General features: G+C 36.7%; 5 protein-coding genes across 8 annotated transcripts; 2 read left to right on the forward strand and 3 right to left on the reverse strand.

The window, feature by feature from the left end:
• Nucleotides 1-1,094: 1,094 nt before the first annotated feature.
• Nucleotides 1,095-1,531, reverse strand: LOC135161173 (histone H2A). Its single transcript, XM_064118513.1, has one exon. It carries the CDS (start codon nucleotides 1,498-1,500, stop codon nucleotides 1,123-1,125), a length of 378 nt encoding a protein of 125 aa, XP_063974583.1. The 5' UTR covers nucleotides 1,501-1,531; the 3' UTR covers nucleotides 1,095-1,122.
• Nucleotides 1,532-1,698: 167 nt separating this feature from the next.
• On the forward strand, nucleotides 1,699-7,031 carry LOC135169014 (synaptic vesicle glycoprotein 2C-like). Of its 2 annotated transcripts, none has more exons than XM_064133687.1 (11): nucleotides 1,699-1,829; nucleotides 3,335-3,382; nucleotides 3,632-3,793; nucleotides 3,921-4,083; nucleotides 4,418-4,539; nucleotides 4,957-5,195; nucleotides 5,345-5,671; nucleotides 5,755-5,890; nucleotides 5,996-6,155; nucleotides 6,426-6,553; nucleotides 6,640-7,027. In XM_064133687.1, the coding sequence occupies exons 4-11, from the start codon at nucleotides 3,923-3,925 to the stop codon at nucleotides 6,720-6,722; spliced, it is 1,356 nt and encodes a 451-aa protein (XP_063989757.1). In that variant the 5' UTR covers nucleotides 1,699-1,829; nucleotides 3,335-3,382; nucleotides 3,632-3,793; nucleotides 3,921-3,922; the 3' UTR covers nucleotides 6,723-7,027. The 2 variants fall into 2 exon arrangements, with proteins under 2 accessions (XP_063989757.1, XP_063989752.1); XM_064133682.1 differs by lacking the exon at nucleotides 1,699-1,829 and adding an exon at nucleotides 1,910-3,134 and having other exon boundaries at nucleotides 6,640-7,031.
• Nucleotides 7,032-7,499: 468 nt separating this feature from the next.
• Nucleotides 7,500-10,885, reverse strand: LOC135169042 (homeobox protein MSH-C-like). The gene is made up of 4 exons (XM_064133726.1): nucleotides 10,361-10,885; nucleotides 9,732-9,887; nucleotides 7,872-7,975; nucleotides 7,500-7,808 (listed from the first exon to the last, which is right to left on the reverse strand). The coding sequence occupies exons 1-4, from the start codon at nucleotides 10,692-10,694 to the stop codon at nucleotides 7,512-7,514; spliced, it is 891 nt and encodes a 296-aa protein (XP_063989796.1). The 5' UTR covers nucleotides 10,695-10,885; the 3' UTR covers nucleotides 7,500-7,511.
• A 136-nt stretch (nucleotides 10,886-11,021) lies between these two features.
• LOC135169029 (uncharacterized) lies at nucleotides 11,022-18,715 on the forward strand. 3 transcript variants are annotated; one of them, XM_064133697.1, is made up of 10 exons: nucleotides 11,022-11,149; nucleotides 11,779-11,927; nucleotides 12,373-12,441; nucleotides 12,542-12,656; nucleotides 14,249-14,663; nucleotides 14,805-15,002; nucleotides 15,173-15,366; nucleotides 15,494-15,789; nucleotides 15,867-16,114; nucleotides 16,258-18,715. In XM_064133697.1, exons 5-10 carry the CDS (start codon nucleotides 14,335-14,337, stop codon nucleotides 16,430-16,432), a joined length of 1,440 nt encoding a protein of 479 aa, XP_063989767.1. In that variant the 5' UTR covers nucleotides 11,022-11,149; nucleotides 11,779-11,927; nucleotides 12,373-12,441; nucleotides 12,542-12,656; nucleotides 14,249-14,334; the 3' UTR covers nucleotides 16,433-18,715. The 3 variants fall into 3 exon arrangements, with proteins under 3 accessions (XP_063989767.1, XP_063989775.1, XP_063989785.1); XM_064133705.1 differs by lacking the exon at nucleotides 11,779-11,927; XM_064133715.1 differs by lacking the exons at nucleotides 11,022-11,149; nucleotides 11,779-11,927; nucleotides 12,373-12,441; nucleotides 12,542-12,656 and adding an exon at nucleotides 12,813-13,471.
• LOC135169048 (carbonic anhydrase 1-like) lies at nucleotides 16,483-17,787 on the reverse strand. Its single transcript, XM_064133739.1, has 4 exons — nucleotides 17,489-17,787; nucleotides 17,311-17,416; nucleotides 16,952-17,176; nucleotides 16,483-16,638 (listed from the first exon to the last, which is right to left on the reverse strand). The coding sequence occupies exons 1-4, from the start codon at nucleotides 17,785-17,787 to the stop codon at nucleotides 16,483-16,485; spliced, it is 786 nt and encodes a 261-aa protein (XP_063989809.1).
• Nucleotides 18,716-19,037: the final 322 nt, after the last annotated feature.

The raw sequence follows: 19,037 nt of genomic DNA on the forward strand, positions 1-19,037 counted from the left end.
TCCATTTTTTTAATCAGTCACCGCAATTCTTATTACACGTCTACTCGCAGTCCATTTGGTTGATGGATATATCGAAGGTGAATCGGAACATTCGTCAAAAAGAATAGAGTATCTGGATAACATCCATAGTATCCCATTTATTTTTGTCATTAATGCGTTCAAATTTTGACATCATCGAAATAGTTATTTATAGTAAGTGATTATTCAAATAATTATCAGCCATTTCATATGAACGTACTCTTTTGAGGCACTTTATAATGAATGAATATTGTAGGTATCTTTTTTTTCTCCTCTAAGTAAACTCAATTCGCGTAGAAAATACAACTTTCATAGAAATAGAAAATCTGCCAGATAATGTTATTGCATGGTTTGAAAAAACTTTATTGTTGGCACTGCAAATTTTCATCTTAACAATTGTCTTTTTCAATTGTTAGAATGAAAAAGCGTTAACATTCTCTAATTTTTCCAGCTTTCCATAAATTATGATACTAAAGAAATTACTTCCAACTATTTCGCATCAAGTGTATCACTATAGAATTCTCATTCCGTTCTGTGGCTGTAGACTACGATGATCAACTAACCACTTTAAAGTCATGTAATACAATACGCGAAAATTACGAAGTTGACTTTTGTGTAGATTAGATTTATTAATCACTGTTGTGTTCATATCAATATCGGTTGAATACTAAGCAAATATGAAAAATCAACTGGTTTTGAACTCTCATCCATTTCTGAAATGTCGTTCTCGTTACATAAAAATATTTTTCGATAATCAATCCTTCTGTTTCTTCCTTCATTACAAGATAAAACTAAAACTTTGTATAACTGGCTCAGCCTTTTTATAATCATTTCATTGACCAGTTAATATTCGCGCCATTGTTTTGATTTTCGCCGCGATACATAATTTTGGAATTTTTTTTCTTCCAGAAATGATAAATAATTACTCTGCATAGATATTATGAAAATGAAATTTAAGTTATCAGTAGCAAGCTTGTGATATGCAACTTCTTTGTCCAATATGTAATGTTTAATATAGATTTGATATGGAAGAGATATAGCAAATGGAAATCCTTCGTAAGATATTTTGGTGGCCCTGAAAAGGGCCGATTGTTTTTAGTTGATTTAAGAGCTGCTTTTTTCAGTCTTCTTAGGGAGAAGAACAGCCTGGATGTTAGGTAGTACACCACCCTGAGCGATGGTAACTCCTGATAACAGCTTGTTCAATTCCTCGTCGTTACGAATGGCCAACTGGAGATGTCTAGGGATGATCCTAGTCTTCTTGTTGTCACGAGCGGCGTTACCTGCCAACTCAAGAACCTCAGCAGCTAAGTACTCCATTACTGCAGCTAGGTAAACTGGAGCACCAGCGCCAACACGTTCTGCATAATTTCCTTTGCGTAGAAGACGATGAATACGACCCACAGGGAACTGAAGACCAGCTCTTGTTGAACGAGTCTTTGACTTTCCCTTAACCTTTCCTCCTTTGCCACGTCCAGACATATTGATTATTATTTCAATGTAACTTTGCGCCAACAAGTGATATAAGAAGAATGATCTAAACTCCCGAAAATCATCTATTTATAGCTTCGGGCGCTCACGCTTCCGAGCCAATAAGAATCGCACTGCGCCGTTGGTGGGACGGCACCTCATCTGATTGGCTCGGCATCGTGTACACCGATGTTATTAAGTTTACGACCATTCGGCCTGCTGGAGCATTTGAACGGAACCCACTGTACTGTACGCAGTTCAAAGTGCACAGGTCTTCTAAAGTTAGTGGTAAAACTTAGAAGAAGAACACTATGAAGAATGAAAAAAGAATATTATTAGGGGTAAGGAAACATATTTAATGTTTACAATCCTACAACGAAAGCGGCTTATATATCAATATCTACTTTTTGGAATTGATCTCAACAAAACATTAGCTTTCGAACCTTAGAGAAACAATGAAACATTTATTAGCATGTGTATTATGATATAATATCAGTATATATAACAAAAATAAAAATTCCGTCCACGACTTGAATTATGAAGACAATAACTCCCAGAACATATAATTATTGGTTCCGAAAGCGATAACATGATATCTCCTTGCACAAATATATTTCAGGGCACCCCAATGGTTATCAATTGAAAAAAATAGCCATTTATTTTTACTGCGAAAATTCTATTGTAAAATATTGCAATATTCAAATGACTTTCTGGAGTTGACTGAAGTCATAATTTTTCAATGCTACGTTAATGTAGTGGAGTAGTCATGTTCGCGAGTGGAATTCATAATCATCAACGATGTTATGGTGGATTCTGCACTAACTCTCAATTATCCACCAAATTTCCATCTCTTCAACACAAAGCTAAGAGAGACACATTAAGTTCTTATACGCTTTCTAAAATCTCCGATAATTTTTCAGTATCACTAACAATTTGTTGTTGAATTTAAGCGATAAAACAAAGCATTGAAAACTTAATTTTTTTTCTATATTTTGATAAGATATTTCACCAAGTAGTTTCAATGCATCGTACAGTTGAAACAATGGCTTTAAAAAGGGGAGAACAATGTTAGCCATCGCGGGACATTCATTAGTAAATATCGAATTCTAACTTATTGTATTTTGCTGATGGAGGGCGTATTTTCCATATCCGTCGAAAACAAAAAAAATTAGTGGAACGCTGATGATTGAATTATTGGATAACGAATAATGCCCCATAATCGAAATGTTTCGTATGACCAAATAATTGACATTTTTTGCGTAACAAGTATTGCATAATAAAGCCGGTTGGCAACTTTTCTCCAACATTATTTATTTTCCATCAAGGGAGCATCAATTGTTGCCAATTAACAGTTATTGCGGTGTACGAGGGTTAAATAAAAATGTTTTACAAACGGATTGATCCGGGCCTCTATTTGCTAGCTCGATAACGGTCAGTGGTAACGAGTAGGGAGGGACCTGTTCTGCGATATGATTCCCGTAGAAATACCCGTTTTCGTTCAGTTTTCGTGCTAATCTCGGAGAAGCTCCTTTAAGTAGAAGAAGGGAAGAAACTAAGTGCCGAAAAAAGTGTGTGAATAAAAAAATTTGAGTGAAGTTTAGATATTAAAAAAATAGGGAAGATGTATGAGAGGCGACAATCAGTAGGTAAAAATGTATACAATAATTATTACTTATACTCCTTTAACTTATGTTATTATGTGTTCTTTCGATTTCTGGCTCGTTTCCTTCTTTTACAGAATGAAATGAAAGTGGAAGACGTGTGTTAAGTACAGAGATGAAATCGGGATGATATTATTGTTTCATATAATAATATATATATATTTTTATTTATGAACATTTTTTAGATGTTTACGCGGAAGAACACAACATCGACACTGCTGTTGAAGTGGCCGGTGAGACATTCACGATTTTTTTGTCTGAAGTTAAGAACTAAATTAAATATTTAAAAGAATCGAGCAGTGGCTGGAGAATTATATTAAATTTTTCTTGATTCTGAAATGATAAGAGAAACGCTTGCATTGATTCCTTCATTGAGAGTGTATTATGTGCTTCTCTGCGATGAATTTTTAAAACTGGATTAAAGGCGACCTTCGCTGATTTTTTATTATTTTCGCTGTATAATCGGTTTGACCATGTTCTAGGGTTCGGTAAATTTAATCTTAAAATCGTGATAGTGAGTGGTCTAATTCTCCTCAACACTGCCTTCAGTATCAGCAACGTTGGTCTGATACTACCTTCGGCTGCATGTGATTTTAGTTTGACAACTGCGGACAAAAGTCACCTGTCCACAGCTCCAATATTAGGTAATTACTCAGAGTGATTTGCGGATTAAAAAGGAAACGGAAGGGGGTGATAATTATTTATGCAAAGAACGTGACTAAAATTTCTTTATCTGTATCAGACTTGTAGAGTAATTGTTTCATATTTCAGGAATGATGATAGGATCGTATTTTTGGGGCTGCTTAGCCGACTTGCAAGGTCGGAAGTTTGTTCTTCTCGCAGCTCTTTTTTCTCAAGGAATATTCGAAGCCTTGTCTTCCGTCATTCCAAACTATTGGACATTTCTTGTGCTCAAGTTTTTCAGTGGTTTCTCGTAAGTTTCTCATTTCATCGATGACTATTCAGCGTCACGAACGTTCTAGACCCTCTGACTAATCCATTACAATTAATTTAAAATATTTATTTCAAGTTTTGTATATAAAATTGAAATTACGCAAAATACATTTGATTCGGGAAGAATTCCAGAGCATTCCAATCACGTGACTTCGGATGAATTTCATTACAGACAAACGTTATGATTCTAGTTGTACTGAGCCCCGCGAGAAACTATTGCCAATCGAATTAGCTTCCCGATTCCGTCCTTTGACTTATTTGGTCATTTTTCTCTAACGTATTTTTATTTACACGTGTTTACGTTCACTATTTAGTGTTAACGGCCAAACTGCGGTTGCGTTCACGTACCTGGGAGAATTTCAATCGTCAAGACGGAGGGAAAGGACTCTTTGTTGGCTGGAATTGGCCTGGTCTCTAGGACTAATTGGACTACCCCGTAATTTCTCATTTTTTTATATAATTATTAATGAAATAATGGACGAAATTTGCTGATGTATAATCATACATTAAAGATTCGGGTGTACCAATTAATCCTTGCACTCTCATGAGGATATATAATTTAAATTGAAAAAATTAGTTAAACAACAAGCAATATCTTATTTCTTTTTTTTTGTATAAGTCCGAATCTAAGAGATAACATTTTTCCCAAAGACTTGTATGTAACGTAAATTTAGCAGTAGAAAACTTTTGAATTGTTATGAATCGTTTTGCTACTTCGCTTCTGAAGTGGCTATAAAAATCTGCAAGAAACATCAGAATATTCGAAAAAATTTCCAAGTGAAAGCGCGAAGATTTTCTAATAACTTTTACATTTTATATGTTATGCTAAATGAATCCTCATTTATTTTTACAGTCGTTGGATGGGGCATAATTCCTCTTGAAATTTCGTATACGACGAGATACTTTCATTTTTACTCTTGGAACTTATTCGTATTAATTTGCTCTTTGCCGGCTTTGGCAATAGGGCTATGGCTTTTGACATTTCCCGAGACACCGAAGTATCTTGCGGAATCTGGTGATGATGCTAAACTCGCTGACACTCTTGATCTAATGCATAAAGAAAATACTGGCAAATCGTTCGATGAGTATCTAGTACGTTACTAATTAATTTCAGTGTTATTGTTGGATTATTACACAATCACAATCCGATGGAAATGATAAACCCTGGAAAAATATTTGAAAAATGGCATTGCTGTTGAATAATGATCCAAATCAAATTCTATTCATTAAAAAAATTCCAGGAAAAATTGGAGGAGTGCGGTGAAGTTGAATTCTGCACTAGATTGAAGGCTCGTTCAAACGCTACGGGAAATGATACTTCACAATTGGAAAAAATTGTCAAGATATTCGCTCAAGTGTACCTACAAACTATAGAAATATTAAAACCGCCATTTTTGCAAAGGACTGCCATATCCTGCGCCATAATGTTCTGTCTCGGCTCGTCATACTACGCCCTGACAATATGGTTTCCCGAGATATTCACGAGATTCGCCAAATTCGAAGTGAAATTTCCCGGTGAATCGGCGAGTGTCTGCAGCATCACTAAATTGTACTCAATTAATGCAACTGTGAGTGAAAAATCTCGATTCATTCGGAAAAAAATATTTTTATCATTCCTCAGCTGTTGCACTTTGATTAATGTTATTTATAGAATGTAACTCAGGAGTGTCCAGTGCACATACCAACCAATGTTTACATGCATATGGTAATTCTTGGTGGTGCCTGCATTCCTCTAAGTCTCCTTCTTCCTGTTTTTGTGGACTCTCTTGGATATAAATTTTATTTAAGTAGGTAACATAAGATTTCCCACCATTTTTCCGACTCGGATATGGCGTTTTTGTCGAACCATAAATATTCCCATGATCTTCTCAGCTCATTGAATAATTTTGCAGTTTCTTCGAGTATTGTTGCATCAGCTGTCACCATGGGACTTTTTTTTGTGCGATCATCTACTCAAAATCTCGTCCTATCCGCTATTTACGAAGCGTTCACCTCCATCGGGATGAGTATTGTTCTCTGTATATTGATTGAAATTTTTCCCACGAAATTCAGGTAAATTTAGTCAGTAATTCTACGGCGAGGACAACTCTTTAGGAATAATCCCTGAATATAAGGAACCATTAATCGTTTGAGTAAAATTCTTGTATGAAAACTGTAGAAACTTTACTATGTTAAAGCAACACTTCAGGTCAATGTAATTTCTAGTAGAATTATTACATTTCCTGCTATGATTCCAGGATAATTCTCACAAGACCAGTTCCATAAATACATAACGATATACTGTGGCAATGATACTTTTCTAACTATTGAAAATTAATTTAGGGCAACGGCCTCAGCTCTGGCAGTATTTTTCATAAGAGTCGGTGCACTATTCGGAAATTTACTCCTCGGATTTTTAATCGATAATTACTGCATGCCTATCATCATCGTTCTTGCTGTGCAGCTACTTGGTAATCCAATGAATTCATTTATCAAGACAAATAAATGAGAGAAAAAATGGTACTTAACAATTTGTACCCTCTTAATTGGTTCGCAGCTTGTGCTTTTCTTGGACTATTGATTCCCCTGAAGAGGACAGTAAAAAAAATCCCGGATGAGAATGAAGTTACATCCCTTTGAAACACTACTGCAACATCGAAACAGTCGTCTAGTCATAATCAACTTTGTGTAAAGACAATCTATAATTCATACACTGCTTCTAGAATATCCATTTTCACTCTAATTGCATAAAGTGAAGTGTCAAAATAAAACAAGTGTTTAATTCAATTGGATCGTATTGATGTTTCATGATGGGATTTACATAATTGTTCGAGACGACGAGTTGCTCATGTCATACACCATGTCATCGTACATTCGAAGGAGAGTGAGCGGTGTGATGTACTAGATCAGTTTTATCATAAATCACAATCAAAATGCTACATTTATTTTTTATATTTTTTCCAAACTTTTTGTATTTTTCATTTTCACATTTGTTTGGTTACCAACATATTGTTAAATTGCCGAAATCCACACCCCCATTACCACCCGTTCCAAGGGTCTGATAACAATATTTCCTAAATAATGAATTAATTAATTCTTAGCTGAACTAAAAAACAATTTTGTTGTCTTTCTTACATTCCGAGGTATTTAATGAAGTCTGGCTAATAGTCCAAATCGACTTGAGCCATTTTAATAGTTCCCTAGCGAAATTACATAATGTTTGAATGAATCAATTTATTAACCAAAAAATCCTACATGCTCAACTGAGTTCTCCCAATCATGTCACAGCAGGCAATAGTGGAATATGGAAATTTTCCTAATAACTCATACACTTTATTAACACGAACAGGTATTCAATGATTGAATAAGACACCGAAGTCAATAACCGGTTGATGCGACATAAATTCTTTATGTTCTATCTTTGCATTCTCACGGTTCCTCCGTAACTCCAAGTGATTGACTCATGAGACTTGCTGACATTGGTTCGTCCCCCGTGGGTGCACCAAATATAAGTGGTCCTGCGTAATAAGGCAATAGAGGATATGTTGCAGGTGAAAAGTATGCTGAAGGAAAGAGTCCTTGTCTCTGGGCAATTTTTAACCGCGATGTTAACTGCTTCTTCCATTTTGTTCGACGATTTTGGAACCACGTTTTTATTTGTACTTCGGTGAGACTCAGGGTCTTTGACAACTCCATTCGTTTACTGACACTCAGGTATTTATCCATCTACGGAAATGATGTGTTAAATAAAAGTTGCAGGATAATGTTTTTTATTGTCATTGATTTTACCTTGAATTCAGACTCAAGCCTTTCCAACTGTTTTGCACTGTAGGCTTGACGAGGTTTCCTGTCAACTCCGGGCTTTCGAGATCGTCTGCCACTCGGTTTTGGTGCTGAAATTTATAAACGTTATGCATGAACGAACGGTAAATTAATTTGCCTGATAAGGGAAATTTTTGTTATAGATATTTTTGGAGAGGACATTGAGGGCTACAGATCAGATTTGTACAAGAATTTGGCTATATCCTGCATTTTACAAAATATTCATTGAAGAACAGTCTAACCGCTGGCACGAGGTGACATTAAGTGTAACGCTGCTCAATTCGCTCCCTTCGCTCTCTCACTATGACACAATCGAAGGTAAACATTTTACTGTAACTTATTGGGAAGTACCTTAATTTTTCAAGAGAACAACTAGAAGAAAGGCAAATGGATAGAAATTTCGAATCAAATATGCATCAACTAGGGAAATTATGAGAATGTAGTGATTTTCCAGTTTTCCAAATGCATTTCAAAATCACGATAACTCTAATGTCCGAGAAATTATTTACCGTGTCCATGAAAAGCGTAGACTTTACACCTCTAAACGATAATGAATGGAACAAGTAGTATTTAATGATATCTTTCACGTATGACATTGTATCATGAGAATTTCCGTCTAAGAAACTCCATTACAGAGAATAATCAAGAGATGATTAAGTAAATAATTCAGTATTGATCATGAAACCTTTAAGACAGTTCCAGGAAAAATTTTGTTAAATGAAATCGAGGTAGAGGGGACAATATTTTCTTTCTGTTTAACCATCGTAGAGCATGTTAACATGGAAACGATCACTTTGACACCTCGTTCCTGCATTGTTTGCCTCAATAATTATCTGACGAGTGTTCCGCACTCTGTCAACAATCAGATGTCTCTCCTGTTTGACCAAGACCTTAGACATTTTTATGAGGCTCTTTTCTTTGTGGAAACTTGCATGCTCGGTACATACATTTGTTAAAGCACCTGTTAAATTCCTTTTTTCAATTTCGATTCCGCTATGATGAGCGTGCAAACCGTATCATTCTTCATCCCATATCTCTATTTACTTCGCGTATGCGTTGATCGAACAATTTTAAATTTGGGAAAAGTGACATTCAATGAGTTCTGTAAAAGCGAGTGGGAGAAGTAAAGTAAAATGGGTAAAGAAAAGTGAATAAGAAAGGGTGATGTAGCGGGGAGAGCGTCGGGGCAAAGATTTACGAGTGTGCAGAGACATTTAGCACTTCAACGGTAGGTGGTTAGAGCAGTGACGCTGATAAATGGCCACCTAACAGCATGGCGGATTGAGGAAGAGAATGACAATGGCGGATCCATTCGTCTCTCGACTTTTACGTGATTTTTCATATTACAAAAATTGGACATTCTTCATTGCACAAGATGTTGCATTAAAAACATGCTGATGAACGTCGTCCATTTTGAAAGAAAAACTATAGAAATTGGCGCCAGCAAAATCAGAAGATATTCATGGAAGTGGAAAAGTTCAGATTATATTTTTACTAATTAATTTCAATTATTTAATTCACCAAATTGTTTTGTAAAAGATGTTGAGGCGTGATGATCGAAACAATTCTTCCATATCGCGTACTGATGCTGTAATCGCGTGTCAGAGAGTCGTTAGTGCGTTCACACCCTTAACACCCAATATTCGTTTTGATCTGTTGTATATCTCGACTGAACGAGCCCCTGCCTATTGTCCAGGAAAATGAAATAACCGAGATGGTAACAACAACTCATAAACGATTGTAGGAATCTCTCGAGGGGTCTTTCATTATTTCAGCATTATTTTTTCTCATGGAAAAAAAAATAATTTCTAGGGGATAAATAATTACCTTGAAGACCGAACAACTGACCAGGTTTCGATTGGGTGAACCAACTGCCATAGAGGAGGGATGCCGAAGCCAGGGAGGCAGCTGAGTATCCTGGTGACTCCGGCAGCCCTTCGGGCAATGATGGCGCTGATCCAGGACTGTAGAGTGGATTGGTATCTACTCAACAAAAAAAAATTTCATGAGGGAAAAAATCAAAAGTGTTCATGGCAGTTTTCAGGCAAAAATTTGCGATGCTGTTATCTTTGAAGGTAATTCCTGAATCTCTATTGCACGAAATTCCATCCATCCCACTCTGATCCTGATCCTAGATTGTGTTAATATATATTGCAGTACAAATTTCTATTTTTATAATTTTTTAGGGAAACTGAACCGAATTAATCATTTATTTTCCACAGTTCGAGCATTAGAGTGATTGGAACCATTTAATTGGTGATACTTAATAGGAATAGGGGCTAAAAGTGATGGGAAATTATTTATTTTACGATCGGGAATGATATTTCACGGGAAAAAACTACCCCTTGAAATCTAAGTAATGGAACCTGGATTTTGGCGGTATTTCGCAGCACCAACAGTCTGGCTACTTTAACCTTTTAGTAACGTGAAGGTAATAATCAACAATATCCACTTACGCTGATCGTAGAAACTCCCCGAACTCCCGGATAACCCAACCGGCCCAACGTAGTAACTTCCATCCTGCCCGACACTGTCACCCCGATTATTCTCAACACTTGATTCCTGCTCACTTCGACTGCACTCCTTCCTTCCTAGGATACTATCAATAGAGAATGCACTTGACACTGGATTTATCGAGTTGGTGGCTTTCGCTGGTGGTAATAGTCTTTCATCATCACTCGTGTCACTCGTGTCCGACGCGAAACCCGTCAAATCGTGGGAACGATCCGAAGATTCAGTACTGTCCTCTTTGACCCCTCGATCCATCAACTCCATATTGCAATATGTCATTTAAAAATTGTTCTCAACCACCAAATTATTGCAATTGAAAAAATTCCACATTAATTGAGGAGCTGAACTAATCGTCGCAATATTCTTACATATTGTCGCCTGCCCATACATCGGGATATGGATTATTAATGTTAATGAATGAACTTTAATAAATTCTGATTATCTTTTCAGACTCTTTCGGAGATGATTTCACGTCACAAGCTAATCTACTACTAATGCTACTATCAGCGAGCGCAAAGGTAGCAACACCCAATCTATGACAGGTGGCACGTGTCCGTGGGTCCATTCCGGGTTCCTGCCTACCCCGCATCACCATCCCCACCACTTCACACTTCATCCCCTCGACATCTTTCGACATTGCAGGTACTCCCCCCCCTCATTGTTCTCTCTTCCAGTTCTATTTTCAATGTTTGAGATGTCATTGGATACCCGGAAAATTATGAGGGTCTGCATACGTGAGTAGTAAACTACAGTTTAAAATATTTTTATCTTAAGCCTTCAGTATTTTGTGAATACGAATTTGAAATTGATTTTTTTTTTCCAAGTGTCGGGACACGAAAATGAATGGCGTTCAGCCTCTATTGGGAATTATTTATCGCCAAAATTTAAAAATTTAGCCGGGTTCTGTTTCAATTCAGTAGTTTCTAATTAATAGATATAGACATCTCTTGACAAATTCTATGGCTAGCATTGAAAAGTAACGGCCAACCGACACATATAACTTTTACTGAGGAAAACGCGAATTTCGTCCGCGATTCAATAAAACTTTCACACGAATTCCGAAAAATTTTATTACAACAGCACTATCATTTTTTATTGTCGATGAATTGATATGTTTAGTGAACTTGCCCGCGAATTAACCCTCATTAGAACCTTTAACCTGCCAAAATGACGATCTTCTAAAAATTGACTGCTAAATGGACGCCGACACACGTAGCATATAGTCATCAAAGATTATATGTTAGTAATCCACAAAATTCTGCATCATTTTCAACCAAAACCAAAGCATCAAAAAATTGATCGATTGCAATCCTTCGATTTAGAAGCAAACTGAATAGATCCTTCAATAATTTTGTTGATTCAGGATGGCTGAAAATATATTCTTAAAGGATAATATGCGCATGTCCGTATGAAGAAGTCCCGCCCTTCCTCGAACACCACTAAAACACCCCCTTGCGCTCTAGCCCCCGAAAAGAAAGACCATTATGGCACAAGCCCACTCCAGCTCCTACGGTAATATATAAAAGCTCCTTTCGCTTCTACCCACCTTTAGAAATATGATTAAAGACCGCCTTCGAATCTTCCCAAGCTTTTATTAAATCTTCACTGGGTCTATAAATTTCATTTCCAGTGTTGAATGAGAGATAAATGGTTTTTTCTTTCTTAAATTAGTTTTTGTATTCTTTTTAATTATATGGGGGTAATTTTCACTTCCGTTCCCAATCATTGAAAAACTCAGCGCGGCTATTGATATGAAGAGATCTAGAAAAATCTTTATTATTATTGACACATTTATGTCCGTTGAATTAATTACGTCATAAATACTTGTGTGAGATTAAAGAACAAAATGGTTGAATTCCGCAGAAACCAGTAAATTTAATATAAAATTGCATAAGATCTCTGTTAAATTTCTCTTGGAAATCGCATTTATTTCTAATAGATTTTTCCTCCTTTGCAGAAAAACAAAATTCAAATTTTTGAATTGAAGAATACGATAACATGAAATTTTCACTAATAAGGGAACGAGGTATGCAAGCATGTTCGATAAAGATTCAAAATATGTAGTTTCATATGAATCATTAAGCAATACTCCTAAAAGAAGAAACTCTTGTTTAAACTGTGTAAAGGAAGGTGCGAAGAGTGGAAGTGACGCTCGGTGGAGGCTACAGTGTCATGGCACTCCGTCCATGTTAACTTCCTGGAAACTGCTTGGGACATAAAGCTGAACAGACAACTAAACCCGTGAGTTATTTCGATGATGACAAACATCTCACCTAGTGTCAAACTGTTTTTCTGAGGACACAAACGAGTGATTGAAGCAATCGCGTAATAATTTTTTTTCTTCAAAGATTTTTAAAGAGTTGATAAACGTGGCATAACAGCCTCATTTCCATTGTAAAATATTGCGAAATTATTGTTATTCATGCCTCTTTATTAAATTTTCAATCACTCGTCAAATTATCTATGAAATCCCTGCGTCACTCAGGGTTGCAATCAGTCGAATCGGTTAATTTCTTGGATTTTGATTAATTTCAATTGAAGCTCCTGTAGCAATCCATGAAATTTCGCGAAATCATGAAATCAGTAACAGGAAATTAAGATCATGACAAGCGCGTGAAACAAACAGAAACTGTCAATTTACTTGAAACGTGTTGTTATACGCACACCAATCTATAGAATCGTGAGAAATTTTGTCATATTTCTGCACATCATCGTATTGACAATGATTGAAGCTATAAAATAGTTCGCTGCAAATTCAAATAGATATTCACATATCCTTGATCGCTGAAGTAAATCCTCCGACTATATTTCACCCCTGATAGATTCATCAGACACTCAGAAAATGACTAAAATGTCATTGGCACTATTTCTCCTACAACAAATAGATAAACAAATGAACGAATAAACATTTAATTCGTTCTGTCATTGCTTCTCACATTAGTAAACCAGAAAGGTGCAAAAAGTCCCATTAAGGATCCCTTAAACTCACACGAAATATAATCGAAATGATCAATCAAACACCTGAGTCTGCGAGGGGTAACCCAACCCCTAAGCCCGTAAGAACAAAACCACAAGCTTTTACACGTGAGAAATCCCCCATTATACCAACTGTTCCCTAACCATCCATTCGACACGTTACACCCAATTTTCGATGATGCTTCTCGTGCGTCTGTAATTTTATTGGTCATGGCGGGTGAAAAAAAAAATGAACGCACGGTAGATAGGAAAAATGGAAAATGTGAGAAGTGGGCTATGAAGCACGAGCGAATACAGCCACTCTTGCCGAGATATTAGACAGGTGGAGTGGTTCCCAAGGGAACAAAGGTCCCATTACCCATCACCTTGGCATATCTACTCCCCCACCCACATATTTCCACTTCTCCTTGAAATCCTAAAACATTCATGAGAGTGTAAGTGATTTTTAATACACGTGTATTTAATCATAAGTGTCAGATTTCAATTTTGAATGGGTAATTGAGACTTGTAATGACAGGGGGATTTTCGGATTCGATTTGTTTACATGTGGGTTGAGTCGCCAGTGATACGTGAGTCTCTTGTGCATATTTGATTCTCATTTACTCCTTCGTTTTTTAATTTAAATACATATTGCTAATGGGGGAGGTCATCTGATACTCTCGACACGATTCAAATGATAAAATAGTCTTCAAATTTTTGAAAATATTATCCTGTACGCCCCAAAAAGCGCACGTATTCGCGTGTTAACGGATAACAGATCATTTTTTGATGGTAACTGATAAGAGATATAATGAATCCAACTGTGAATAAAAATATTCTTTCGAATATCACGGCAGAGCTCAATTGTCATTGCTTAGATTCACAGCTGTTGAAGAATTTAGCTACTGTGGAAGTGTACAAACTTAGCTACGATTATTGCGGTAACTGCAATTACACGTAGCGGATGGGACAATTATCATACGCAGGAGCATGTCCTAACGAAAATGCCGGAAGACAGTCGCCAGTGCGGGCCCAACGCCCGAGCAAAAGAATCATGGTGATCCTCTTCTTGATTATCGTGACGATTGTAGAGTCGTCGGGTGAAGAGTGCTACTACGACGGGAATGATTTTTGCTTGAGCCCAGATGATATTCTGTCGTTCGATCTTCTGCCTGGAACGTTCCTGTTGGACGCGTCCAATAAAACCGAAAAAAATGGGAATGAAGTGACGTTGGATAATGTCAGGGTAGACGGGACATACCAGGAGGCTCTCAATAAAATGGAATATCACAGGTAAATCACAGTGAATGATAACAGAGTTGTAATTATTCTTTAGAATTTCATTTTATGTTCTTGTTATTTGATTTTCATCAATTTTATTATTGCTATTCGCTCATTTCAATTATCCAGACATCCTTCATTTGATATTCGCAGGAAGAGGATGAACGAGTACCTGTGCCATGGTTTCATAGCTGAGGAGATATTCCGTGAGGTGAAATCGACGAGGGTTAAACGGCTGGAGGATCCGTCGGCGAATTCGATGCCAGATTTTCTTGGAGAAGAAAATGTGACTGTTCACGATAAGTTATTATCAGATGAGGGGAGTAGTAAATACAAAGAATGGCTCCAAAGGTAATTCTTCAAACTTTCCTCTCCCTTTTTCAAAAACGAACTTGCCTTTATTTATTTATTTTTTCAATTACTGAATTAGAAAGACTTCATTATTGGTGTCAATTGCCTACAAAGTTTCTTTGCCAATTTCTACTTTTCCTGTTATTCTGTAGAGATTTTTTTTCGCACAGAACAACTACTCTAGATGATGTTTATCGTCACTACATGCCAAAGAAGTTGCATAAGAAAACGTCGAAAAAGGGGATTCCACATGATTTTGAAGAGTTCGATGGTGAAGTGACAGGCTATGCACTGCCAGCTCCGATTGCGCCCTTAGTTCCAATTGCTCCGGGTAAAATCGGATCCTTCTACGACGATGGCGACGGTAATTTCGATTGAACATCAATATCAATAATTTATTTACGAACGATTAATACACATAGTATTGCCATTTATGACAAAATCGCAATGATATTTGAATGACACTAAATTAAAATGAAAAAATTCCTTAGAATTAATATCTTCGCCAACTGGAAATCATCAGTACGGTCAACCTCCAAGCCATCAATACAATTACCCACCAGCACCGCCGCCACCATCATATCATCATGCGCCTCACAGTGAAATAGTTCCAATCATTCATGAAGAGCATTATTTCGAATCAGACCATGAAGATGAGTCTTGGCACGATGTTTCGTGGAAAGGAAAAGGGGAATTGACGATTAAAGACTTTTTCGAAATTGCTCTCACTGCCCTGGCATTTCTGGCCTTCGGATTGTTCACTATTCAACTGCTGATGGCTATTACGGTGAGAAGCGCTTCAGATTATGGATATTCATAGTTTAATAAAAAAAATGTTTTGAATATTCAACATCGCTTTTGCAGAATCCAGGAACAACAACAGTGGTAACAGATGGTACAATAAGGCTCAAACGAAATGTTTTCTCCTCGAAATTCGCGTATAACAACAATGCGGAACTCAATGAACTTGCTCATAGAGTGCTAAGATCAATCGAGGCTGCAATGGTTGCCGAACACGACGCTGGGCGGTGTTTGAGATGGACATTATGTCGGGATAACCAGCATTCGAGGAGTTTGAATACAGCTCAGAAGGTGTGGCTGCCAGTTTGGAGGTAATATATGAGTTATTACATTGGAAATAAAGACCGAGATATTTGTTAGAAAAATAAGATTTTTGTATTTAATTTTTTAATCCGGCTAGAGAGAATCTCGGTCTATTTCAATATTTAATTTCCGAATTTGCTTTTTTTTTAAGTCTCGGAATGAGTTGGTTGTGCGGTCGCATGGTTCACCAAGCAACCTGGCCCGCCATGTTCGATTCAATCAAAGCTTCGATACTCGGTCTTGGAGGGGCAAACTGCGATGACCTCTACCCTGGATGTAATCTTGCCGAGGAAAGGAGGAAACGACGAAGACGTCGTAGAAAGTAAACATCATCCCACGTCTCAAGTTCCATTAGCAGAAGCTTTCGGCCTCCATGTCAAGGGATTGAATCCGGTGAAACTGGTAAGAGTGAAGCGTAATTTGATCCCTTAGGATTAGCGTAAAAAACCGGGGGATTCACGCATGCTAGGGGCCGCAAGTTGTTCAATATTCTGTTGAAATTTCGATCGTTCAAATTCCGAAACTGCGCCACCTGAGAATACATTTGCCGACTTAATTTCAGTAACTAAGTTGATACTAAATCAATAATTTTAATTTAAGAAATAATCGACAATAATTTTTTTAAATCGCGAGTGGGGGAATTTCGACTCTATGGAATTATTTTCTGCATGTATACTTTTAAGCTTAAAGTTTCCAGAATTTTTTGGAGGCTCATCGTATATTCAATGAACGCTTCGGGCTTTCGCAATAACAATTTGGAAATTCACTATTTTTTTGGGAATATTTTTCCAAATTTTTCTGACGCGTGACAAAAGTATTATTCAAAAAAAAAATTAATGAATTACCTGTTCGAGAGAAATTGCAATTGGTTCTCTACTGAAGAGCCACATAACAGGCGTCTCATATTTTCCAACTGGAACAGTACCTTTGTACAAAAAATAATCGTCTTCAAAGGGTCGTAGTATATTACTAATTGGTTCTACCGGAATTCGAATTGAAGAGTCTGGAGGTTGAATCGATGACAGACTGTTCACTATACCATTGAGGGCTAAATTAGGCACCGACTGAAGCTAATTAGTAAATAACACGACATCCATGAACATTTTGAATTTAAATTAAGCACAACATCGAGAAAATGATTAAGTACGAGATTTGTTTATGGCAGTATTCATGTGGGATTTTTTATGGACATGTTAAGATGTACCTTAAAGAAATAAACTAGCATGGTTATGCCATCAGTTTCCCTCATGGCAGCTTCTTGAGATAGATAATCACTTTTAAAGTGCACTGCGTGTAGCTCCATTGGCTGGCTGCAGTGATTGCGTCGGTGATTAGTCGTGAATCTAGTATTTTCGAGTGAATCAATTGCGGTGAATAATTACCTTGCTCCGTCCACTAAATGCTCACTCCCCATCATTTCAGTGGGGCCCCAATGAAAATGAATCTGTGAAAAAGTGTAATCGCTCCGTAGTGGCCCTGACGATAAATGTGGAGTTTTTTGCCAATTTCCGCACACAACCACGTTTCTTCCTGTATTTGTTATTTTCAATTTTTTTGGCACTATTTCGTAGTTATGCCAGTCTAATGATTTCAAATTCACCACCGTCATTTTACTCATATTTAAATCAATCGGAGACCTCGACTGGTTGCCAGTAACTTGTTCTGTTTCAATAATCTCCATTTTTGGGGGATTTTTACAAAATATATTAAACTGAGAAGGGCACTGTTGATTTTGACATGTTACGGTAATGACTAAGCCCAAGAAAAAATTATTTATGATTGAAAAAACATTTTAGCGGCAAACAATTGTTTCGCGAATCATTTTCAACTTTTCTGAGAAAGTTTTTGACATTTTACCATTGCCAGCCGATTTTAATATAATTTGAAGTTTGGTACGACATAAAAAAAGGCGAGGGAAATACAAATATCTATTTTCTCCAGAACGCCGAAAAGTTCTTGTGCTTTACCATTTCCGTTCATGGAATGTATTGAAAAAATTAACACTCTGATAATTTTTTACATTCTTCGCCATTTTATTCCATACAATTAGTAATTTTCATTCTTAACAATTCTATTAACAATTTTCGATTTCTCCATAATTTTTATCAAAGTATAAAAGATATAACCATGAATTAATAATATTATTATTAATTTAATATCACACCAACGTTTTCGTACCAACGTTTACATTTTTCCGTTCGGTTGCTCGGACGCCTTTAATGGAACTCCTCTAATTTTCTCGTACAGTATGTTGAATATATCATACCCATACTCGTTTACAAGACTCCTGAAGTATTTTGTTTTCTTTCCATTGCTTTTGAAACACAAATCATGTAATTCTTCAAGTATACAAAGCTCTTTTCCCTTCAAGATCTTACATATGTTCATCGGGGTGAAAACTAGTTCTAGAGATAATAAATGTTGCAGGCGATTTTGGTCACTGAAACAAATTTCATGAAAATTTCTGAGCATTGAGGCAGCATTAATTCCTGCCATGGAAAGGCTTCGGGCCAAATGTTTCGGCTTAAAACCCAAAGTCCTAAAATCATTTAAAATTTTCGATCTACCTCCTTCGGTATTAAAACAAACGCCATGGAAATCTTGGAAAGCAGTACGAATTAGAGCCTTAGAACCACGCAAGATGGCTGATAAATATTTTGGTGCGAAGCCATCATCAAGAAAATCCCTTAAATATTTTTTTGTATGGCTTACAACACAGAATTTATGAAGTTTTCTGGCCGTGCCAATCGATCCATACAACATGCTGCACAAGTCAGATGGTTTAAAACCTACTTCCAAGAAATCTTGTAAAAGTTTAGTTTTTTTCCTCTCTATATCAAAACAAAGACCATGAAATTTCGTCAATCTAACGTGAACACTAGCCCCAGCTCCATATAACAGACTGGACAAATCACTTGGCGTAAAGCCTGC

Source organism: Diachasmimorpha longicaudata, chromosome 1 (genome assembly GCF_034640455.1).
Source record: "Diachasmimorpha longicaudata isolate KC_UGA_2023 chromosome 1, iyDiaLong2, whole genome shotgun sequence".
Taxonomy (NCBI): Eukaryota; Metazoa; Arthropoda; class Insecta; order Hymenoptera; family Braconidae; genus Diachasmimorpha; species Diachasmimorpha longicaudata.